At 43.1% G+C, this 20,947-nt stretch overlaps 1 protein-coding gene across 7 annotated transcripts in view; it reads right to left on the reverse strand.

Annotated features, from left to right (window-relative positions):
* Nucleotides 1-20,947, reverse strand: part of LRP1B (LDL receptor related protein 1B) — a 1,569,499-nt gene that overhangs the window by 912,360 nt on the left and 636,192 nt on the right. For 6 of the 7 annotated variants that reach the window (XM_056534716.1, XM_056534714.1, XM_056534720.1 and 3 more), the window contains 2 exons: nt 16,938-17,057; nt 7,562-7,690 (listed from right to left, as the gene is read on the reverse strand). In XM_056534716.1, coding sequence (XP_056390691.1) covers nt 7,562-7,690; nt 16,938-17,057 — 249 coding nt within the window. Of the gene's footprint in view, nt 1-7,561; nt 7,691-16,937; nt 17,058-17,489; nt 17,507-20,947 lie in introns of those variants that run through there. The other variant, XM_056534719.1, reaches the window with a different exon arrangement.

Below are 20,947 nucleotides of genomic sequence, written 5' to 3' on the forward strand. Positions count from 1 at the left end.
GTCACAAAGGGGGCGTGGGTGGCAAAAAAGGGGTGTGGTTTGAAAACCCGACTTATTTACTATTGAATTCACAGAAAATCCTGTGAATAAATGGCTGGAAATGTCACATTTAGGAAGCCCCTATTGTTCCAGAACAGCAAAAAAAAAAAAAAAAAAAAAACAATGGCATACTATTTTGGAAACTACACCCCTCAAGGAACATAACAAGGGGTACAGTGAGCCTTAAGACCCCACAAGTGTTTGACGACTTTTCATTAAAGTTGGATGGGTAAACTGAATTTTTTTTTCACTAAAATGCTGGGTTTTCCTTAAATTTTACATTTTTACAAGGGGTAATAGGAGAAAATGCCCCCCAAAATTTGTAACCCCATTTCTTCTGAGTATGGAAATATTCCATGTGTGGACGTCAAGTGCTCTCCTGGTGCACTCCAATGCTCAGAAGAGGAGCGCCATTGAGCTTTTGGAGAGAGAATTTGGTTGGAATAGAAATCGGGGGCCATGTGCGTTTACAAAGACCCCGGTGGTGCCAGAACATTAAACCCCCCCCCCCCACATTTGACCCCATTTTGGAAACTACACCCCTCACAGAATGCAATAAGGGGTGCAGTGAGCATTAACACACCACCGGCGTTCGACAGATCTTTGGAACGGTGGACTGTGCAAATGAAAAATTACATTTTTCATTTTCATGGACCACTCTTGCTAAAATATGTCAGACACCTGTGAGGCGTAAATGTTCACTGTACCCCTTATTACATTACATAAGCGGTGTAGTTTCCAAAATGGGGTCACATGTGTCCAGGGTCCATCGTTCTGGCACTATGGGGAATTTTGTAAACACACGAGGCCTTAAATTCCGGACAAATTTTCTCTCCAAAAGCCCAATGGCACTCCTTCTCCTAGTAGTGCACCAGCAGAGCACTTTCCTTTTTTTTTTTTCTGCGTTTATGTCAGAACCGCTGTAAAATCAGCCACCCTGTGCAAATCACCAATTTAGGCCTCAAATGTACATGGTGCGCTCTCACTCCTGAGCCTTTTTGTGCACCCGCAAAGCACTTTACGCCCACATATGGGGTATTTCCGTACTCAGGAAAAATTTTGCTAATTTTTTTTTTCCTTTTACCTCTTGTGAAAATAAAAAGTATGGGGAAACACCAGCATGTTAGTGTAAATGTATTTATTTAACTGGAAACTCACTGTAAACTCGCCCCTGTGAATGTACCCTGTACATCCACATTGGGGGGGGGCAAACCTCCAGCTGTTGCAAAATTACAACTCCCAGCATGCACTGACAGACCGTGCATGCTGGGAGTCGTACTTTTGCAACATCTGGAGGCACATTGGTTGAAAAACCTTCAGTTAGGTTCTGTGACTTAACTCAGTATTTTCCAACCAGTGTGCCTCCAGCTGTTGCAAAACTACAACTCCCAGCATGTACTGATCGCCGAAGGGCATGCTGGAAGATGTAGCCATACAAAAGCTGGAGGTACACAACTACAACTCCCAGCATGGCGAGACAGCCTTTTGCTGTTCGTGCGTGCTGGGAGTTGTAGTTTTGCAAGATTTAGAGGGCCACGGTTTAGAAACCACTGCACAGTGATCTCCAAACTGTGGCCCTCCAGCTGTTGCAAAACTACAAATCCCAGCATGCCCAAACTGCAAACAGCTGCCTGGGCATGCTGGGAATTGTAGTTTTGCAAAACCTGGAGGCCTACGGTTTAGAGACCACTGTATAGTGGTCTCCAAACTGTAGCCCTCCAGATTTTGTTAGGCAACAACTCACCGTCTTCTGTAGTCAGCAGGATCATCGCACGCTGCACCAGGAAGAGGATCGTTGGCCACCGATCGCTGCTGGTAAGGGACCTCCACTGCCACCGCCGGTCACACCACAGTTTCCCCGTTCTACCCTGACTACCGTGGGTGGGCAGAACGGGGGAACCGAACTTTAACACCAGCCACACCCCCGATCTGTTATTGATGGTCGCTTCTGACCGACCAATAGCAGGGATAGGAGGGGTGGCACCCCTACCACCTCACTCCTATTCTTTCAGGGGGATCAGGTGTATCTTTGACACCCCGATCCCTCTTAATTTCCGAGTCACCGGAGACCCGTGTGACCAGGAATCGCCATAAATTTGCGGCAATCGCCGACATGGGGGGTCTCAGGACTCCCCTCGGCAATGTGCGAGGATGCCTACTTAATGATTTTGGCAGGCATCCCGGTCCGGTCCCCGACCGGCTAGTGCCGGGGACCGAAATTCCCACAGGCATACCTGTACCGACCTGTAAGGACTCAGGATGCAGGGCATATGCATATGCCCTGCGTCCTGAAGAGATTAAATCTTCAGATATTACGTGTAACTAGTTGTGAATTTCTGAAGACCTGTGTATTTTCTGTCATGAGATCTCTTGCGCAGGTATCCTGTAACTCAAAGGCAAATTAAGCTTTTCTGTTCCTCGCCTAAAGGCAAATAAAAAATCAAGTCTGAAACGTAACTTTAAAACACATTATTGATTCCAACTTGTTACATTTTGTATAGAGTGTGTTCCTTTCAACCTAGAGGGGTTGACAGATTTAATGAATTATGTAGAGGAGAAGAAAAACAGAATTCTCTACATTTATTCATTGCATAAAATGCCTCGCTGATGCCAGTGTCAGGACAATGTTATTTGACACATTCTTCACTATTCAAATTTTGGCCACCACTATATAAACTTATTTTTCGAATATACTTCAAGCTGCATAAGCCTCTAATCTTGATTATTAAAGGAGATTAAAGTGAAACGCATCAGACATTCTAGGCATTTACTTCTTTGAATTTCTAAATTGTATGTGACAAGATTTAAAGGAAGAATTTCCACTGCTTCAATCATATTCCCCTGGTCTCTGAAGACTGATCTGTATACAGAATGAGACCATTCCCTCCTGCGCTGATAGTTTTTCCTAATTTGTTCTTGGGTTTCATACTCCAAGAGCGTGTGGCCATGAATTGCATGGTGCTGGATCTATCTATCTATCATCTATTATCATCTATTTATCCCTCCAGAGCCACTTTGTATATATCAGGCAGGATGCCCCCCCCCCCCCCCCGAAAAAAATTAATAATTATTATATATATACATACATATATATATATATATATATATATATATATATATATGTATATATATATATATATATATATATATATATATATAAATAATTAGTATTATTATTGTTATTATTTTAAATTCCTACTAGATTTCTGCAAAGAAAAAGCCACACATGCAATATACAATTATAAAAAAAAGGATTTCCTGTGTCTTTGAGGTCAATCAGGAAAAAAAAATATGCCACATTTTCATGTCACCGTTTTTTTACACTGATCATTGAACATTTACAACAGGCTGATAATGTTAATGTATTTTATTTTATCTTTTACTTTCCAAATTTGTACATTGAGGATTGAGTCGGCAGGCATCTCATGTGATTGAGGGGAGAATAACAATGAAAGTAACACCAAAATTATAAGACTAGTAACACAGGCCTACACAAGATTGCTAATGGAAAAGATCCCCCTCCATCCTCCTCTAAATATGTCACAAAGCACGCTCACAAAACTCTTCTATAGCACAGCTGGAACTCAATGTAAGCAAAAAAAAAAAAAAAAATGGAATCTTGGCACAAACACCCAAAAGAGTGTACTTACAGTGAGGCAAAAAAGTATTTAGTCAGCCACCAATTGTGCAAGTTCTCCCACTTAAAAAGATGATAGACTCCTGTAATTTTCATCATAGGTATACCTCAACTATGAGAGACATAATGAGAAAAAATCCATATAATCCCACAGTTTGATTTTTTAAGAAGTTATTTGCAAATTATGGTGGAAAATAAGTATTTGGTCACCTACAAACAAGCTCTCACAGACCTGTAACTTCTTCTTAAAGGGTCTCCTCAGTCCTCCACTTGTTACCTGTATTAATGGCTCCTGTTTGAACTTGTTATCAGTATAAAAGACACCTGTCCACAACCTCAAACAGTCAAACTCCACTATGGCCAAGACCAAAGAGCTGTCGAAGGACACCAGAAACAAAATTGTAGACATGTGCCAGGCTGGGAAGACTGAATCTGCAATAGGCGAGCAGCTTGGTGTGAAGAAATAAACTGTGGGAGAAATTATTAGAGTATGGAAGACATACAAGACCACTGATAATCTCCCTAAATCTGGGGCTCCGCGCAAGATCCGACCCCGTGGTGTCAAAATGATCAAATGAACGGTGAGCAAAAATCCCAGAACCACACGGGGGGACCTAGTGAATGACCTGCAGAGAGCTGGGACCAAAGTAACAAAGGCCATCATCAGTAATACACTACAACGTCAGGGACTCAAATCATGCAGTGCCAGACGTGCCCCTCTGGTTAAGCCAGTACATGTCAGGGCCAGTCTGAAGTTTGCTAGAGAGCAATTGGATGATACAGAAAAGTATTGGGAGAATGTTATATGGTAAGATGAAAACAAAGTAGAACTTTTTGGTAAAAACTCGTCGTGTTTGGAGGAAAAAGAATGTTGAGTTCCATCCAAAGAACACCATACCTACTGTAAAGCATGGGGGTGGAAACATCATGCTTTGGGGCTGTTTTTCTGCTAAGGGACCAGGACGAATGATCCGTGTAAAGGAAATAATGAATAGGACCATGTATCGTAAGACTTTGAGTGAAAACCTCCTTCCATCAGCAAGGGCATTGAAGATGAAACGTGGCTGGGTCTTTCAGCTTGACAATGATCCCAAACACACCGCCCGGGCAATGAAGGAGTGGCTTCGTAAGAAGCATTTCAAGGTCCTGGAGTGGCCTAGCCAGTCTCCAGATCTCAACCCTATAGAAAACCTTTGGAGGGAGTTGAAAGTCTGTGTTGCCCAGCGACAGCCCCAAAACATCACTGCTCTAGAGGAGATCTGCATGGAGGAATGGGCCAAAATACCAGCAACAGTGTGTGAAAACCTTGTGAAGACTTACAGAAAATGTTTGACCCCTGTCATTGCCAACAAAGGGTATATAACAAAGTATTGAGATGAACTTTTGATATTGACTAAATACTTATTTTCCACCATAATTTACAAATAAATTCTTTAAAAAATCAGACAATGTGATTTAATGGATTTTTTTCCTCATTGTGCCTCTCATAGTTGAAGTATACCTATGATGAAAATTACATTCCTCTCTCATCTTTTTAAGTGGGAGAGCTTGCACAATTGGCTGCTGACTAAATACTTTTTTTGTCCCACTGTAGATTGCTAATGGCATCATATTCCAATATTTTCTTATTGTTTAAAAACAGTCGGAAAGCAAACAAATCTGCTTAACACATTTCAGAGTTTTATTCTCCTTCCTCAGATGCAGTATGTCACAAAGCATGTTCACGACACTCTTTCATAGAAATCATTGACATATTTATTTTACTTATTTACAGTTAACACAAACAAAATCTTACTATCTGGAAAATCCATAAGACCTTGCAACAGAAATCAGAGTATCAATGAACAGAAAACACCAGGAGCTTTAGGGTCACAAAGCATGACCACAATACTATCCCATAGTCATCATTAAGATGCTTTGTTACTTATTTCTTATAAAAGTTCGATATCTGACAGATTTTGCGGTTCCTACATGGAAAATCCATATAACTTCCCGATAAAATCTAGTTGGATATGGAGCAGAAAATAGTGCCAACAGTATCATTGGTGTAAAGCTGATTTAAAGGCAGGAAGTGTTTGAACAAAAATGTAATTTAAAGAAAAAGAGGTCAAGTTAATTCATCAACCTCAATTCTTGACACTGAGATGTTTAATTAAATACGGCTATTGGAAGTATATTTTAATTGAACTGTAATGTATATCGGGAAAGCAAAGCTATTACAGTGTAAAATTGTTGAACCGCAGCTAATAATTTATTTAAATGGAATATGACTATAATTTTCAGGTAAGCATTTCTATATTTAAATACATTGGAAGATTTAACACTCATCCCTCCATCTGCTGCTTAAAATTCACTTATTATGAGGGGGGGGGAATTGGATAATTTTAATTCTAGATTCCTTCTAGGTAACATTTTCACAGGAACAACTTGCTAAGTGCTCACAACATTTAGCAGATTTAACTTCAGAACACCCGTCAATCACTACGATTCTCCAAGGATTCCAACATAGATGAAGATGTAGTGGAAAGTGAATATGAAATTTTGGTCTATGTTCACACTATATACCACAAGCGAAAATTTCCTTCCAATAAAAAATACTTTTGCTATGGATGCTACTGTATACCACATAGCATAATCCAATACCAATTTACATATCTGTTACAAAAAATCCATCTTATCTTATATCTATCTATCTCATACCTATCTATCTATCTATCTATCTATCTTATACCTATCTATCTATATATCTCCTATCCATCTATATATCTATCTATCTATCTCCTATCTTTCTATCTATTTATCTATCTACCTATCTATCTATCTATCTATCTATCTATCTCATATCTATCTCATATCTATCTGTCTCATACCTATCTATCTACCTATCTATCTCATATATATATATATATATATATCTCATATCTATCTATATCATATCAATCTATCTATCTATCTATCTATCTATCTATCTAATATCTATCTATCTTCTATCTATCTATCTATCTATCTATCTCGTATCTATCTATCTCATATGTATCTATCTATCTCATATGTATCTATCTATCTATCTATCTATTGAGTGCTGCGGATTACTACATTGGATGTGTGACTGCCTGGACCGAGCTACCTTGCTGCTGGCACCTCTTTATTCCCTTGGATGTGCTGCTCTGTTGAAATTTTGTGAATATCTATCTATCTATCTCATATCTATCTATCTATCTATCTATCTCATATCTATCTATCTATCTATCTCATATCTATCTATCTAAATAGCAAAACAACAGCTCGGCAGTCCAATATGCAGAAAAATAAAGTGTATTTATTGTCTAACATCATAGCAGCAACGTTTCAGTTCCTCACTGGAACCATTTTCAAACTTGATATTTCTGCATATTGGACTGCCGAGCTGTTGTTTTGCTATTTAGATGGACTTTGGTTGGGTCTGAAGTGTTGGCACCTGACATTAATATTGGATGAGTAATACTATAATATTTTGTATCTATCTATCTATCTCATATCTATGATGAAATTTTAAAGTATATAAAAAATTAAGATTCTGTTTGTAAATTATTAGGTTCAAAGTCAAAGGCCGCAAGTTCACTCCTGAAAAAGTTATAGACGCTTCATTCAGTAAGAAAATAATTAAAAACCAACAGTGTAAGTGAAGTTTTAAGATGAAGATTATATGATGTATATGTAATGATACAGATAGAAGAGATAATTTCCAGATACATAGTTAATAGGGCTTATGCAATTCCTTCTGCTTACTTGTGTTTAGATATAGAGTCCATTTTATTCCCCTCTTATAATCATACACTTTAACAATACTTCCGACATGAATTGCACAACAACTATTATTTATCACACTCAGTCGATAGAACTTACCATTTTTTGCTTTGCAGGAGCGGTTGTCAGATTGCATGATGTAGCCCTCCACACAGCTGCATGTGTAAGACCCCTGTGTATTCCTACAAGTCTGACTGCAGGATCCGTACAATGTGCACTCATCTACATCTGAAAGAGACACGACAGAGGGAGATTAATCATCCATACTGCCATTGTACCTACAAAGGCCACGCTAAATTATTTATTGTCAAATCAAATAATAAATAATCTAATAATAATAAGTTTTACTCTTTTGTGGTGAATCACAAACATTTATAGGAAATCAAACCTTGAGACATTGTATCATTGTTAAAGATGAGCAGTAAAATCCTTCATGTTTGTGATCTAAGCCGATTGATTAAACTTCAAGTGAATATCCAGCATTTACATTTTTTTATAGATATCTATAGCCATCGGAGTTCTTTTTTTTCTGATACAGAGCTCTGAAGACCTACAAAGATATAGAATTTAGTAGTGCCTGCTGCCACCACTAGGGGGAGCACGTGAGCTTAATGCATAGAGTTTATATCTATATGGGGAAGATTTATCAATACCTGTCTAGAGGAAAAGTTGCTGAGTTGGCCATAGCAACCAATCAGATTGCTTCTTTCATTTTGCAGAGACCTTGTTAAATGAAAGAAGTGATCTGGTTGGTTGCTATGGGCAACTCAGCAACTTTACCTCTAGACAGGTTTTGATAAATCTCCCCCAATGTGTGTGTGTGTATGTATGTGTGTATGTGTGTGTGTATGTATGTGTGTATGTATGTGTGTGTGTGTGTGTGTGTATATGTGTGTGTGTATGTGTGTATGCGTGTGTGTATGTATGTGTGTATGTATGTGTGTGTGTGTATGTTCCAGCATCACGTCCAAACGGCTAAAGATATTAACATGAAACTTGGCCACATGTTACTTATATGTCAACAACAAACATAGGATAGGTGATTTAACCCTTACTCACCCCCATTCGCCAGGGGCGGGGTTTTTGCTTAAGGTCCTATACAAGTCTATGGGGAAATATATATTACTGCATAACTTCCAAACGGCTGGAGATATTTCGATAATACTTGGTCACATGTTACTTATATACCCACTAAAAATATAAGATAGTTAATTTAACCCTTAACTACCCCCATTTGTGAGGGTCAGGATTTTTGTTTAAAAGTCCCATGCAAATTTATGGGAAATGTATGTTCCCACATAACTTCCGTACGGCTGGAGAGATTTCAATACCTGGTACACATATTACTTATATGTCAAATAAAAATATATAATAGTTAAATTAACCCTTACCTACACCCTTATATTAAAGATGGGTTTTTGTTTTAAGTCCCATGATAGTATATGGGACTTCCAGTACCTTACTCCACAAGCTCCGCTCTGCAACTCCTTGTGAATGTGTCGGTCCGGATTGCAAGCCACACTCCATCTCACAAAGATGGGATGGGATATGGTGACAGGATATGGGGTCGGACTATGAAGACAGGATATGGGGTCGGGATATGAGGATGGTATATGAGGTCAGGATATGAGGTCTGAATATGAGGTCGAGATAGGAGGATGTAATATGAGGACAGGAGAGGAGGATGGAATATGAGGACAGGATAGGAGGTCGGGATAGGAGGATGGTATATGAGGACAGGATATGAGGTTGAGATGGGAGGTCGGGATAGGAGGTCAAGATATGAGGATGGGATATGAGGTCGTGATATGAGGACAAGATATGAGGTTGAGATAGGAGGTCGGGATAGGAGGACAAGATATGAGGTCGAGATTGGAGGTTGGGATATGAGGACAGGATATGAGGTCGAGATATGATGACAGGATATGATGACGGGATATGAGGTCGGGATATGAGGATGGGATATAATAATAATATATGAGGATGGGATATGAGAAAGGGATATGGGGTTGGGATATGACAATAATATATGAGGATGGGATATGAAGTCAAAAGCTTCCTCCTTTGTTGATTTTCCTCCCCAACAAGGATTAGGAAGGAAAAACCGGGCAACGCCGGTGTCACGATGCCGGCTGGCAGGAGGTGGATCCTCTGTGCCAGAGAGGGATTGGCGTGGACCGTGCTAGTGGACCGGTTCTAAGTCACTACTGGTTTTCACCAGAGCCCGCCGCAAAGCGGGATGGTCTTGCTGCGGCGGTAGTGACCAGGTCGTATCCACTAGCAACGGCTCAACCTCTCTGACTGCTGAAGATAGGCGCGGTACAAGGGAGTAGACAGAAGCAAGGTCGGACGTAGCAGAAGGTCGGGGCAGGCAGCAAGGATCGTAGTCAGGGGCAACGGCAGGAGGTCTGGAACACAGGCTAGGAACACACAAGGAAACGCTTTCACTGGCACAATGGCAACAAGATCCGGCGAGGGAGTGCAGGGGAAGTGAGGTATAAATAGGGAGTGCACAGGTGAACACACTAATTAGAACCACTGCGCCAATCAGCGGCGCAGTGGCCCTTTAAATAGCAGAGACCCGGCGCGCGCGCGCCCTAGGGAGCGGGGCCGCGCGCGCCGGGACAGGACCGACGGAGAGCGAGTCAGGTACGGGAGCCGGGGTGCGCATCGCGAGCGGGCGCCACCCGCATCGCGAATCGCATCCCGGCTGGAGGCGGTATCGCAGCGCACCGGGTCAGTGGATCTGACCGGAGCGCTGCAGTAGCGAGAGTGTAGCGAGCGCTCCGGGGAGGAGCGGGGACCCGGAGCGCTCGGCGTAACAGTACCCCCCCCTTGGGTCTCCCCCTCTTCTTAGAGCCTGAGAACCTGAGGAGCAGACTTTTGTCTAGGATATTGTCCTCAGGTTCCCAGGATCTCTCTTCAGGACCACAACCCTCCCAATCGACTAAAAAAAAAGTTTTCCCTCTGACCTTCTTGGAGGCCAGTATCTCCTTTACGGAGAAGATGTCCGAGGAGCCGGAAACAGGAGTGGGAGAAACAAGTTTGGGAGAGAAACGGTTGATGATGAGTGGTTTAAGAAGAGAAACGTGAAAGGCATTAGGAATACGAAGAGAAGGAGGAAGAAGAAGTTTGTAAGAGACAGGATTAATCTGGCACAAAATTTTGAAAGGACCAAGATAGCGTGGTCCCAATTTGTAGCTAGGGACACGGAAGCGGACATATTTAGCGGAGAGCCATACCTTGTCTCCAGGAGAAAAAATGGGGGGAGCTCTTCTTTTTTATCAGCAAACTTCTTCATGCGTGATGAAGCCTGTAAGAGAGAATTTTGGGTCTCTTTCCATATGGTGCAAAGATCACGAGATATTTCATCCACAGCGGGCAAACCAGAGGGCAAGGGAGTAGGGAGGGGGGGAAGAGGGTGACGGCCGTACACCACGAAAAATGGGGATTTGGAGGAAGATTCAGAGATTCTGAAGTTATACGAGAATTCGGCCCATGGTAGAAGATCTGCCCAGTCATCCTGGCGGGAGGAAACAAAATGCCGTAAATAATCACCCAAGACCTGGTTAATTCTTTCTACTTGCCCATTGGATTGGGGATGATATGCAGAAGAAAAGTTTAATTTAATCTTGAGTTGTTTACAGAGAGCCCTCCAGAATTTTGACACGAATTGGACGCCTCTATCCGAGACGATCTGCGTGGGCAACCCGTGAAGACGAAAAATGTGTACAAAAAATTGTTTTGCCAACTGAGGCGCTGAAGGAAGACCAGGAAGAGGGATGAAATGTGCCATTTTGGAGAATCGATCAACGACCACCCAAACAACAGTGTTGCCACGGGATGGGGGTAAGTCTGTAATAAAGTCCATACCAATCAGAGACCAAGGCTGTTCGGGGACAGGCAGAGGATGAAGAAGACCAGCGGGCTTCTGGCGAGGAGTCTTATCCCGGGCACAGACAGTGCAGGCTCGCACAAAATCCACGACATCCGTCTCCAGAGTCGGCCACCAATAGAAACGAGAGATGAGTTGCACGGATTTCTTGATGCTCGCATGACCTGCAAGATGGGAGGAGTAACCCCATTTGAGGATTCCGAGGCGTTGGCGTGGAGAGACGAAGGTCTTCCCTGGAGGAGTTTGCCTGATGGAGGCTGGAGAAGTGGAGATCAGGCAGTCAGGAGGAATGATGTGTTGCGGAGAGAGCTCTACTTCCGAGGCATCCGAGGAACGAGAGAGAGCATCGGCCCTAATGTTCTTATCGGCAGGCCGAAAGTGAATTTCAAAATTAAATCGGGCAAAGAACAGAGACCACCTGGCCTGGCGAGGATTCAGCCGTTGGGCAGACTGGAGATAGGAGAGGTTCTTGTGATCGGTGTAAATAATAACTGGAAATCTTGATCCCTCCAGCAGATGCCTCCATTCCTCAAGTGCTAATTTGATGGCTAGAAGCTCTCGATCCCCGATGGAGTAGTTCCTCTCCGCCGGAGAGAAGGTCCTAGAAAAAAAACCACAAGTAACAGAATGCCCGGAAGAATTTTTTTGTAGAAGGACCGCTCCAGCTCCTACTGAGGAGGCATCAACCTCCAATAGGAAGGGTTTAGATGGGTCAGGTCTGGAGAGCACGGGAGCCGAAGAAAAGGCAGACTTGAGCTGTTTAAAGGCGTCTTCCGGTTGAGGAGGCCATGACTTAGGATTGGCATTCTTTTTGGTTAAAGCCACGATAGGAGCCACAATGGTAGAAAAATGTGGAATAAATTGTCTATAATAATTGGCGAACCCCAAAGAACGTTGGATAGCACGGAGTCCGGAGGGGCGTGGCCAATCTAAGACGGCAGAGAGTTTGTCTGGATCCATTTGTAGTCCCTGGCCAGAGACCAAGTATCCTAGGAAAGGAAGAGATTGGCATTCAAACAGACATTTCTCCATCTTGGCATAAAGTTGATTGTCACGAAGTCTCTGAAGAACCATACGGACATGCTGGCGGTGTTCTTCTAGATTGGCAGAAAAAATCAGGATATCGTCCAGATATACAACAACACAGGAGTATAAGAGGTCACGAAAAATTTCATTAACAAAGTCTTGGAAGACGGCAGGGGCGTTGCACAGGCCAAAGGGCATGACCAGATACTCAAAGTGTCCATCTCTAGTGTTAAATGCCGTTTTCCATTCATCCCCCTCTCTGATGCGGATGAGATTATATGCACCTCTTAAGTCCAGTTTGGTAAAGATGTGGGCACCTTGGAGGCGATCAAAGAGTTCAGAGATGAGAGGTAGGGGGTAGCGGTTCTTTACCGTGATTTTATTAAGACCGCGGTAGTCAATGCAAGGACGTAGGGAGCCATCTTTTTTGGACACAAAGAAAAATCCGGCTCCGGCAGGAGAGGAGGATTTGCGGATAAAGCCCTTTTTTAAATTTTCCTGGATGTACTCAGACATAGCAAGAGTCTCTGGGGCAGAGAGAGGATAAATTCTGCCCCGGGGTGGAGTAGTGCCCGGGAGGAGGTCAATAGGACAGTCATAAGGCCTGTGAGGAGGTAGAGTCTCAGCTTGTTTTTTGCAAAAAACATCCGCAAAGTCCATATAGGCCTTAGGGAGACCGGTTACAGGGGGAACCACAGAGTCACGGCAAGGAGTACTGGGAAACGGTTTAAGGCAGTCCTTGAAACAAGAGGGGCCCCAACTCTTGATCTCTCCAGTGGACCAATCCAGGGTTGGGGAATGGTGTTGAAGCCAGGGTAGTCCAAGGAGAATTTCGGAAGTGCAATTGGGAAGGACCAAAACCTCAATTTTCTCGTGATGAGGTCCGATGCACATTAGGAGGGGCTCCGTGCGGAGACGTATGGTACAGTCCAATCTTTCATTGTTAACACAATTGATGTAGAGGGGTCTGGCGAGACTGGTCACCGGGATGTTGAACCTGTTGATGAGAGAGGCCAGAATAAAATTTCCTGCAGATCCGGAATCCAAGAAGGCCATAGTAGAGAAGGAGAAGGTAGAGGCAGATATCCGCACAGGCACAGTAAGACGTGGAGAAGCAGAGTTGACATCAAGGACTGTCTCACCTTTGTGCGGAGTCAGCGTACGTCTTTCCAGGCGGGGAGGACGCATAGGACAATCCTTCAGGAAGTGTTCGGTACCGGCACAGTACAGGCAGAGATTCTCCATGCGGCGTCGTGTCCTCTCTTGAGGTGTCAGGCGAGACCGGTCGACCTGCATAGCCTCCACGGCGGGAGGCACAGGAACGGATTGCAGGGGACCAGAGGAGAGAGGAGCCGGGGAGAGAAAACGCCTCGTGCGAACAAAGTCCATATCCTGGCGGAGCTCCTGAAGCCTTTCGGAAAAACGCATGTCAATGCGAGTGGCTAGATGAATGAGTTCATGTAGGTTAGCAGGGATTTCTCGTGCGGCCAGAACATCTTTAATGTTGCTGGATAGGCCTTTTTTAAAGGTCGCGCAGAGGGCCTCATTATTCCAGGATAGTTCTGAAGCAAGAGTACGGAATTGTACGGCGTACTCGCCAACGGAAGAATTACCCTGGACCAGGTTCAACAGGGCAGTCTCAGCAGAAGAGGCTCGGGCAGGTTCCTCAAAGACACTTCGAATTTCTGAGAAGAAGGAGTGTACAGAGGCAGTGACGGGATCATTGCGGTCCCAGAGCGGTGTGGCCCATGACAGAGCTTTTCCAGACAGAAGGCTGACTACGAAAGCCACCTTAGACCTTTCAGTAGGAAACTGGTCCGACATCATCTCCAAGTGCAGGGAACATTGGGAAAGAAAGCCACGGCAAAATTTAGAGTCCCCATCAAATTTATCCGGCAAGGATAGTCGTAGGCCTGGAGCGGCCACTCGCTGCGGAGGAGGTGCAGGAGCTGGCGGAGGAGATGATTGCTGAAGCTGTGGTAGTAGCTGCTGTAGCATCACGGTCAGTTGAGACAGCTGGTGGCCTTGTTGCGCTATCTGTTGTGACTGCTGGGCGACCACCGTGGTGAGGTCGGCGACAACTGGCAGAGGAACTTCAGCGGGATCCATGGCCGGATCTACTGTCACGATGCCGGCTGGCAGGAGGTGTATCCTCTGTGCCAGAGAGGGATTGGCGTGGACCGTGCTAGTGGACCGGTTCTAAGTCACTACTGGTTTTCACCAGAGCCCGCCGCAAAGCGGGATGGTCTTGCTGCGGCGGTAGTGACCAGGTCGTATCCACTAGCAACGACTCAACCTCTCTGACTGCTGAAGATAGGCGCGGTACAAGGGAGTAGACAGAAGCAAGGTCGGACGTAGCAGAAGGTCGGGGCAGGCAGCAAGGATCGTAGTCAGGGGCAACGGCAGGAGGTCTGGAACACAGGCTAGGAACACACAAGGAAACGCTTTCACTGGCACAATGGCAACAAGATCCGGCGAGGGAGTGCAGGGGAAGTGAGGTATAAATAGGGAGTGCACAGGTGAACACACTAATTAGAACCACTGCGCCAATCAGCGGCGCAGTGGCCCTTTAAATAGCAGAGACCCGGCACGCGCGCGCCCTAGGGAGCGGGGCCGCGCGTGCCGGGACAGGACCGACGGAGAGCGAGTCAGGTACGGGAGCCGGGGTGCGCATCGCGAGCGGGCGCCACCCGCATCGCGAATCGCATCCCGGCTGGAGGCGGTATCGCAGCGCACCGGGTCAGTGGATCTGACCGGAGCGCTGCAGTAGCGAGAGTGTAGCGAGCGCTCCGGGGAGGAGCGGGGACCCGGAGCGCTCGGCGTAACAGCCGGGTACTCAGCTAGTTAAATAATATAAATAAATGTAAACCACAATATCATTGTAAACAGAGTCCACTAGCATTCCTCCATATCTTGTGATAGACAGACATGCCAATAGACAGGGTCTGCTGATCTATTTGCGGTATATGTTGTAGCAGATTTAGTGTAACAAAAGCTTTGGGTTGTTCTCAAAACCAGAGCAGCACTACTTAAAGACCAGGAGCCAGCATGTCCAAGGCCTTAATCAGGATCCAAAATATTGAACAATAATGGGATTTTTCACCTAAATTCCTTGGAGCGTTGCAGCATTTTATTATATTAGGGGAAAATTTTATGCAGATAGATAGAGAAATAGATAGATATGAGAAATACCAATAGATAAATAGATAGATATGAGATAGACCAATAGATAAATAGATAGATCTTTTGTTGCATTCAAATTTTGAGTTTTTTTTTTTACCTACACTCTAGAATCTGCTTTGCTCCATGCACCCTAATTGATTTGGACTGGTTGTGCTGCTTTTTTACATTTGTAGGTAGATATATAGATAGATATCCAATGTTGAGAAACAGCACTACCAGGATGCATGGGTATAGGTGCCAGCAAACAAAACAGTCTTGGTCGAGGACTCTTCAAAATATAAGGAGAAAGTTTTTGCAGCACTCAAACAAAGTTATGGTGAAAAAAAGTGTAGTTTTATTCCATCCAAAGAAAGCGACGTTTCAGCTGACTCACTCAGCCATTCTCAAGCCGAGTGAGTCAGCTGAAACGTCGCTTTCTTTGGATGGAATAAAGCTAAACTTTTGTTCACCATAACTTTGTTTGAGTGCTGCAAATACTTTCTCCTGATAGATAGATAGATAGATATGTAGATATGTAGATATGTAGATAGATAGATAGATAGATAGATAGAATATAGATATATAGAGAGATATGAGATAGATAATAGATATGGGATAGATAGATAGATAGATAGATAGATAGATAGATAGATTGATAGATAGATAGATAGATAGATGATAGATATATATATTAGATATATAGATAGATATGAGATAGATAGATATGATAAAGATATATATATATATATATATATATATATATATATATATATATATATATATGAGATAGATAGATAGATAGATATGAGATAAATAGATAGATAGATATGAGATAGGTAGGTAGATAGATAGGGTATATAAAAAATAGTGAGAGAGATAAATATATATGAAAGATAGTTATGAGATAGAAAGGTATATAGATGAATAGATAAGTAGATTACAGATGGATAGATAGATAAAAGATATATATGAGATAGACATTAAATATCATAGATATATTGTCCATAGTGAGATAACTGTACTTTCTATATACACACTCCTCCTGCTCCTCCTGGGTGCCAGTCATGCAGCTATTTTTAAAAGCTATAAAACCAGTGAAGGCATTTTATGGGCGCTGATGCCAAGGTGTTAGATTTCGGTGCAGACTGCAGAGTGGTGTTTTTTTTCCCCTCATCTCTGGATAGCTATTGCAGTCATCATAAATAGTCAAGGCTGTATCAAAGCTATGAAAATAATCAGGCTGAATTCTTCCTAAAACATGGATGGAAGGCCAAGATAGCTCCCTCCGCAGATAGAAGGCAGATCCCGGTGATACAATTTCACGTGCTTCAATGCCACAAAGTGTCCCTTTCCGTGAGAATAGAAGAAAGCTATACGTGCGCGGTCCCTCACCTACACAGCTCCTCCTGTCTGCTGCTAATTCATAGCCGTCCCTGCAGTAGCACTGGGTGCTGTTTCTGCTGATTCCACATCTGTATTGGCAGCTCTTCTTGTGACACGCCGACTGCAGATCTGAAAGAAAACAGTGAAAAAAAAGATCAGATACAATTATCCAGGAAATATCTATGGGAAACGTTAAAAGGACTTTCCCTCTACAATGTATAGACTGTCACACTGTATGGGAGATTTATCAAAACCTGTGCAGAGGAATAGTTGACCAGTTGCCCATAGCAACCAATCAGCTCGCTTCTTTCATTTTTGAAAAAGGCCTCTGGAAAATGAAAGCAGCGATCTGATTGGTTGCTATGGGCAACTAGTAACTTTTTTTTGATAAATCTCTCCCTTTGTCTCCAAACTCCTTAAAGACGACAAGATTCTATTTTAGGTTCCTCTTTCCACGTTTCAATAGCCGCAACCGTTTACTATTTTCATTGACATAGCTGAATGAATTCTTATTTGTGTCTATTTTGCATCATTTTGGTGGGTATATAATACAGCATTTACGTGGGGAAAGTTATGCAATTAACGTGACTCACATTTACTTCAATGGAGTGTTCTCAATCTATGGCCCTCCAGATGTTGCAAAACTTCAACTCCCAGCATGCCCGGACAGCCTATATTTGTCCTATATTCCTGAATTTTGCTTATTCGTTATATTCGAATATTCCCATATGTAAATATTTACATATTCGCGTATTCAAGGAAGAAAACAGTGAGGGGGTGGGCAACTTTACTATTGGTTGCTGGGGATGTTGTTGATAACCTCTGACAAGTGTATTTACATCATTCTAATTGGCCCACAAGTGAAAAGAAGGAATATGCCAATATTCACATATGCGAATATGCACATATACAAATATTCACATTTGCGGAAAAAAAGCGAATATTTGCAATTTTGAATATATAGCGAATATATTTGCAATATTCGCGATAAAGATTCGAAATGTGAATAACACTAGTATACAGTATAACTTATCCCTTATCAGAAGGGGGTCTGAGTACTGGGGCCCCCCACGATCTCCTGTATGGGGCTGCGGCAGTATGCTGGAAAGAGGGCGTTCCGTCCCCGCATGACACGGCTGCCGACACGCCCCCTCCATGTACACCATAGAGATAAATGGAGGGGGCGTGTCTGCCGTGGCTTTCTGGTGGAGACGGCACTGCACTTCCTGCAGACTGCCGCTGCCCCATCCAGGAGATCGTGGGGGGCCTCAGCAATCTATAACTTATCCCCTATCCGAAGGATAAGTTATATACTGTGGAATTTCTCTTATGGCTTTCTAGCCAAAATGTGTCCTGCACCCTGTGATGTGAAGTGTACAGGAGACTTGTCTTGATGTCCTCCACACTGTACCGCTTTTCACTGCTTTCCCCAGCCTCCCCGCACTCCCTTCCTTTGATTGACAGACAGAGCTCTCTCCAAGCCCTGCTGAAATCAAGGGCATGTGCGCAGTGAACTTGTCGGCTTCACCACCTCACCACATGTGTGCTGTCAGTTTGCTGAATTGCACAGAATTTTTATTTGGGGAGCCCTGCCTGTTAATCAATGAGAGGGAGGGGGAGCCAGGAAAGCAGGGGGTGGTGTTACAGTGCGGGCCCTTCGGGACATTGGCTACTCCTACTTGACACTTCACAGTGGGAGTAAAGAGTGTTTTTTTGGTACTGTTAGTCTCATTGTTCTAATAGCTATTTACCTATACCAGCACTTTAGTACATGTTTTTCCAAAGACAGGTTTCCTTTAAAGCATTACTTTTCTTTAGTAAAATTTTTGACATGTCATACAGACATGTTAAAGGTTTAGATCATAGCAGCATGCTTCACTCCGCGGCTGGCCCCTGGTGATGTGATGAGTTCCATAGACTATAAGGGAACACATCAGCCAGGTAGGGAGGCCTACCAGGGAGTGAAGCACCCTGCCAAAAGCTTCACCCAGCTATAACAATCACAAGTGGTCTAAGGAGTGATCTAAACTTTTGACATGTCTATTCAGTCCAAAGTGCATCTAAATAGAGTGCAAGTGCTACACTTTAGCCTCAGCATATGCTTTTTTCAAACATGTTTATGTCTGGATAACATGCCATTAAAGTAAAAATTTGGCAAAAATAAACTTATCCCCTATCCACAGGAGCTGATCATGGGGGGGTCCGAGTGCTGGGACCCCCCTCCATTGCCGGAACAGGACACAGCGCTCAGTAAGGAGCGTGCGCTGTAGACGGCACACACTCCATTAATTTCTATTGGAAAGCTGAAAACACCCGAGTACCGCTCTCAGGCATCATCGGCGCTCTCACAAAAATAAATGGAGGGCATGGCACCTACCGGTAGACATCACATGCACCTCTTTGAGAGAGCCGAGGTCCTGTCCCTGAGATCATGGGAAGTCCCAGTGGTCAGATGGCCCTCCCCCACGATCAGCTACTTATCCCCTATCCTGTGCATAGGGGATAAGTTTACTTTCGCTGGAGCACATCAATTTGCAGATTTCTTGTGTATTTTCTAGATCGACTTCAACGTGGTCAAAAGCTGCAACAAATTGTTTGAATTTATATTTGCAAAATTTTACACACATAACTTTGTTTTTACTTTCCAATCAACAGCAACAAATCTATAACAAATCCATAACAAAATCTGCAGACTATAGATTTTCTGCATGCAAATCAGCTGCTAAAAAAGGCCAAATAAAAAATACACCAATGCATTGTTTTATCTGTCTTAATTCATTTCCCTGCATATATTCCAGGTAAACCTTTTCACTCACCATCAGGAATCAAATCCTGAACATCATTTTATTTTTCAGATATCATCCATTACTGCCACATTTCCTAAATCAATACAATTTTATTTAGCGACACATTCTTAGAATGAGATGGAGATTGAGAAGTTTAACAAAAGATCAATATAAATAAAAGTCTTATAATAATAATCCTCGGAAAAATGACGGTAAATAGAAGGGACGCAAGATACAAATTGTTTTGCCTGAGGCAGGAAATGTAAGATCTTTAGAGGTGAAATTATGCCTCTTGCTGGAATTAATCCTCTAAGATAATAACAAAAAAAAAAAAAAAAAAAAATTCCCGTAAAAACAAATTACCTAGAAATATATTTAAGAAAGAGATTTGGACAAGGTATTTGTATTTTTTGGCTTTACAACAAAGGACGCTTTAATTAGATATGGCAGCGCTGTTCCCCCGTGAGCTTTCTGAAGAGGAAGTTTTCAATCTGTGCAATTTCTTCCATTTATACATGAGTGGCAGTCTTTGTGTCTGATTCTCAGGCAGAATAAGAAGATCTTTCCATCTTTGACAACCCCCGAGCAAAAATTATTCGTTTTCCAATCCCTTACCGATCGCAGGGGGTTCCCCAATGGAAACACCTTTCTCTATAAACAGATGAATGCAGCTGGATAGTCACATTGCATCAATGCAGTCGAGCATGCCGCCGATTTACATAGGCTAACATCAGCGTTGGAGTCAATCATGTGAAAGAGCTCAATGACGTTCAATGTGGAACTGTCACAGTGTGAGACCTCACAAGTCACTTCATGATATGTCTGGGGGGTGTTAGTTATGTTATTATGGGGAAAAAAAGAAACTAGTAGACAACACAGAATAGGCTGTCAATAAATGTTGGCTGAGAAAGTAAGTTGGAACAAACGTAGCCATGTATCTAAAGCAGTGATCTCAATTGTGGCCCTCCAGATGTTGCAAAACTTCAACTTCCAGTCTGTCTGGGCATACTGGGAGTTGAAATTTTGCAACATCTGTTAGGCCACAGTTTGAGACCACTGATCTAAAACTTGGAATGTTGATCTTCAATACAACGTCCCAAAAATGCAATTTCCAAAAAAGCCATTTCAGTACAGTGGCAGATTATAAATTGGGTGGTTTGGGTGGCTGCCTGGTGCCCATGGCTCAAGAGGTTTCCGAAACCTCTCACATCCCACCATGGCCTGAAATCCAGG

The sequence above is a fragment of the Hyla sarda genome, chromosome 8 (genome assembly GCF_029499605.1).
Source record: "Hyla sarda isolate aHylSar1 chromosome 8, aHylSar1.hap1, whole genome shotgun sequence".
Lineage (NCBI taxonomy): Eukaryota > Metazoa > Chordata > Amphibia > Anura > Hylidae > Hyla > Hyla sarda.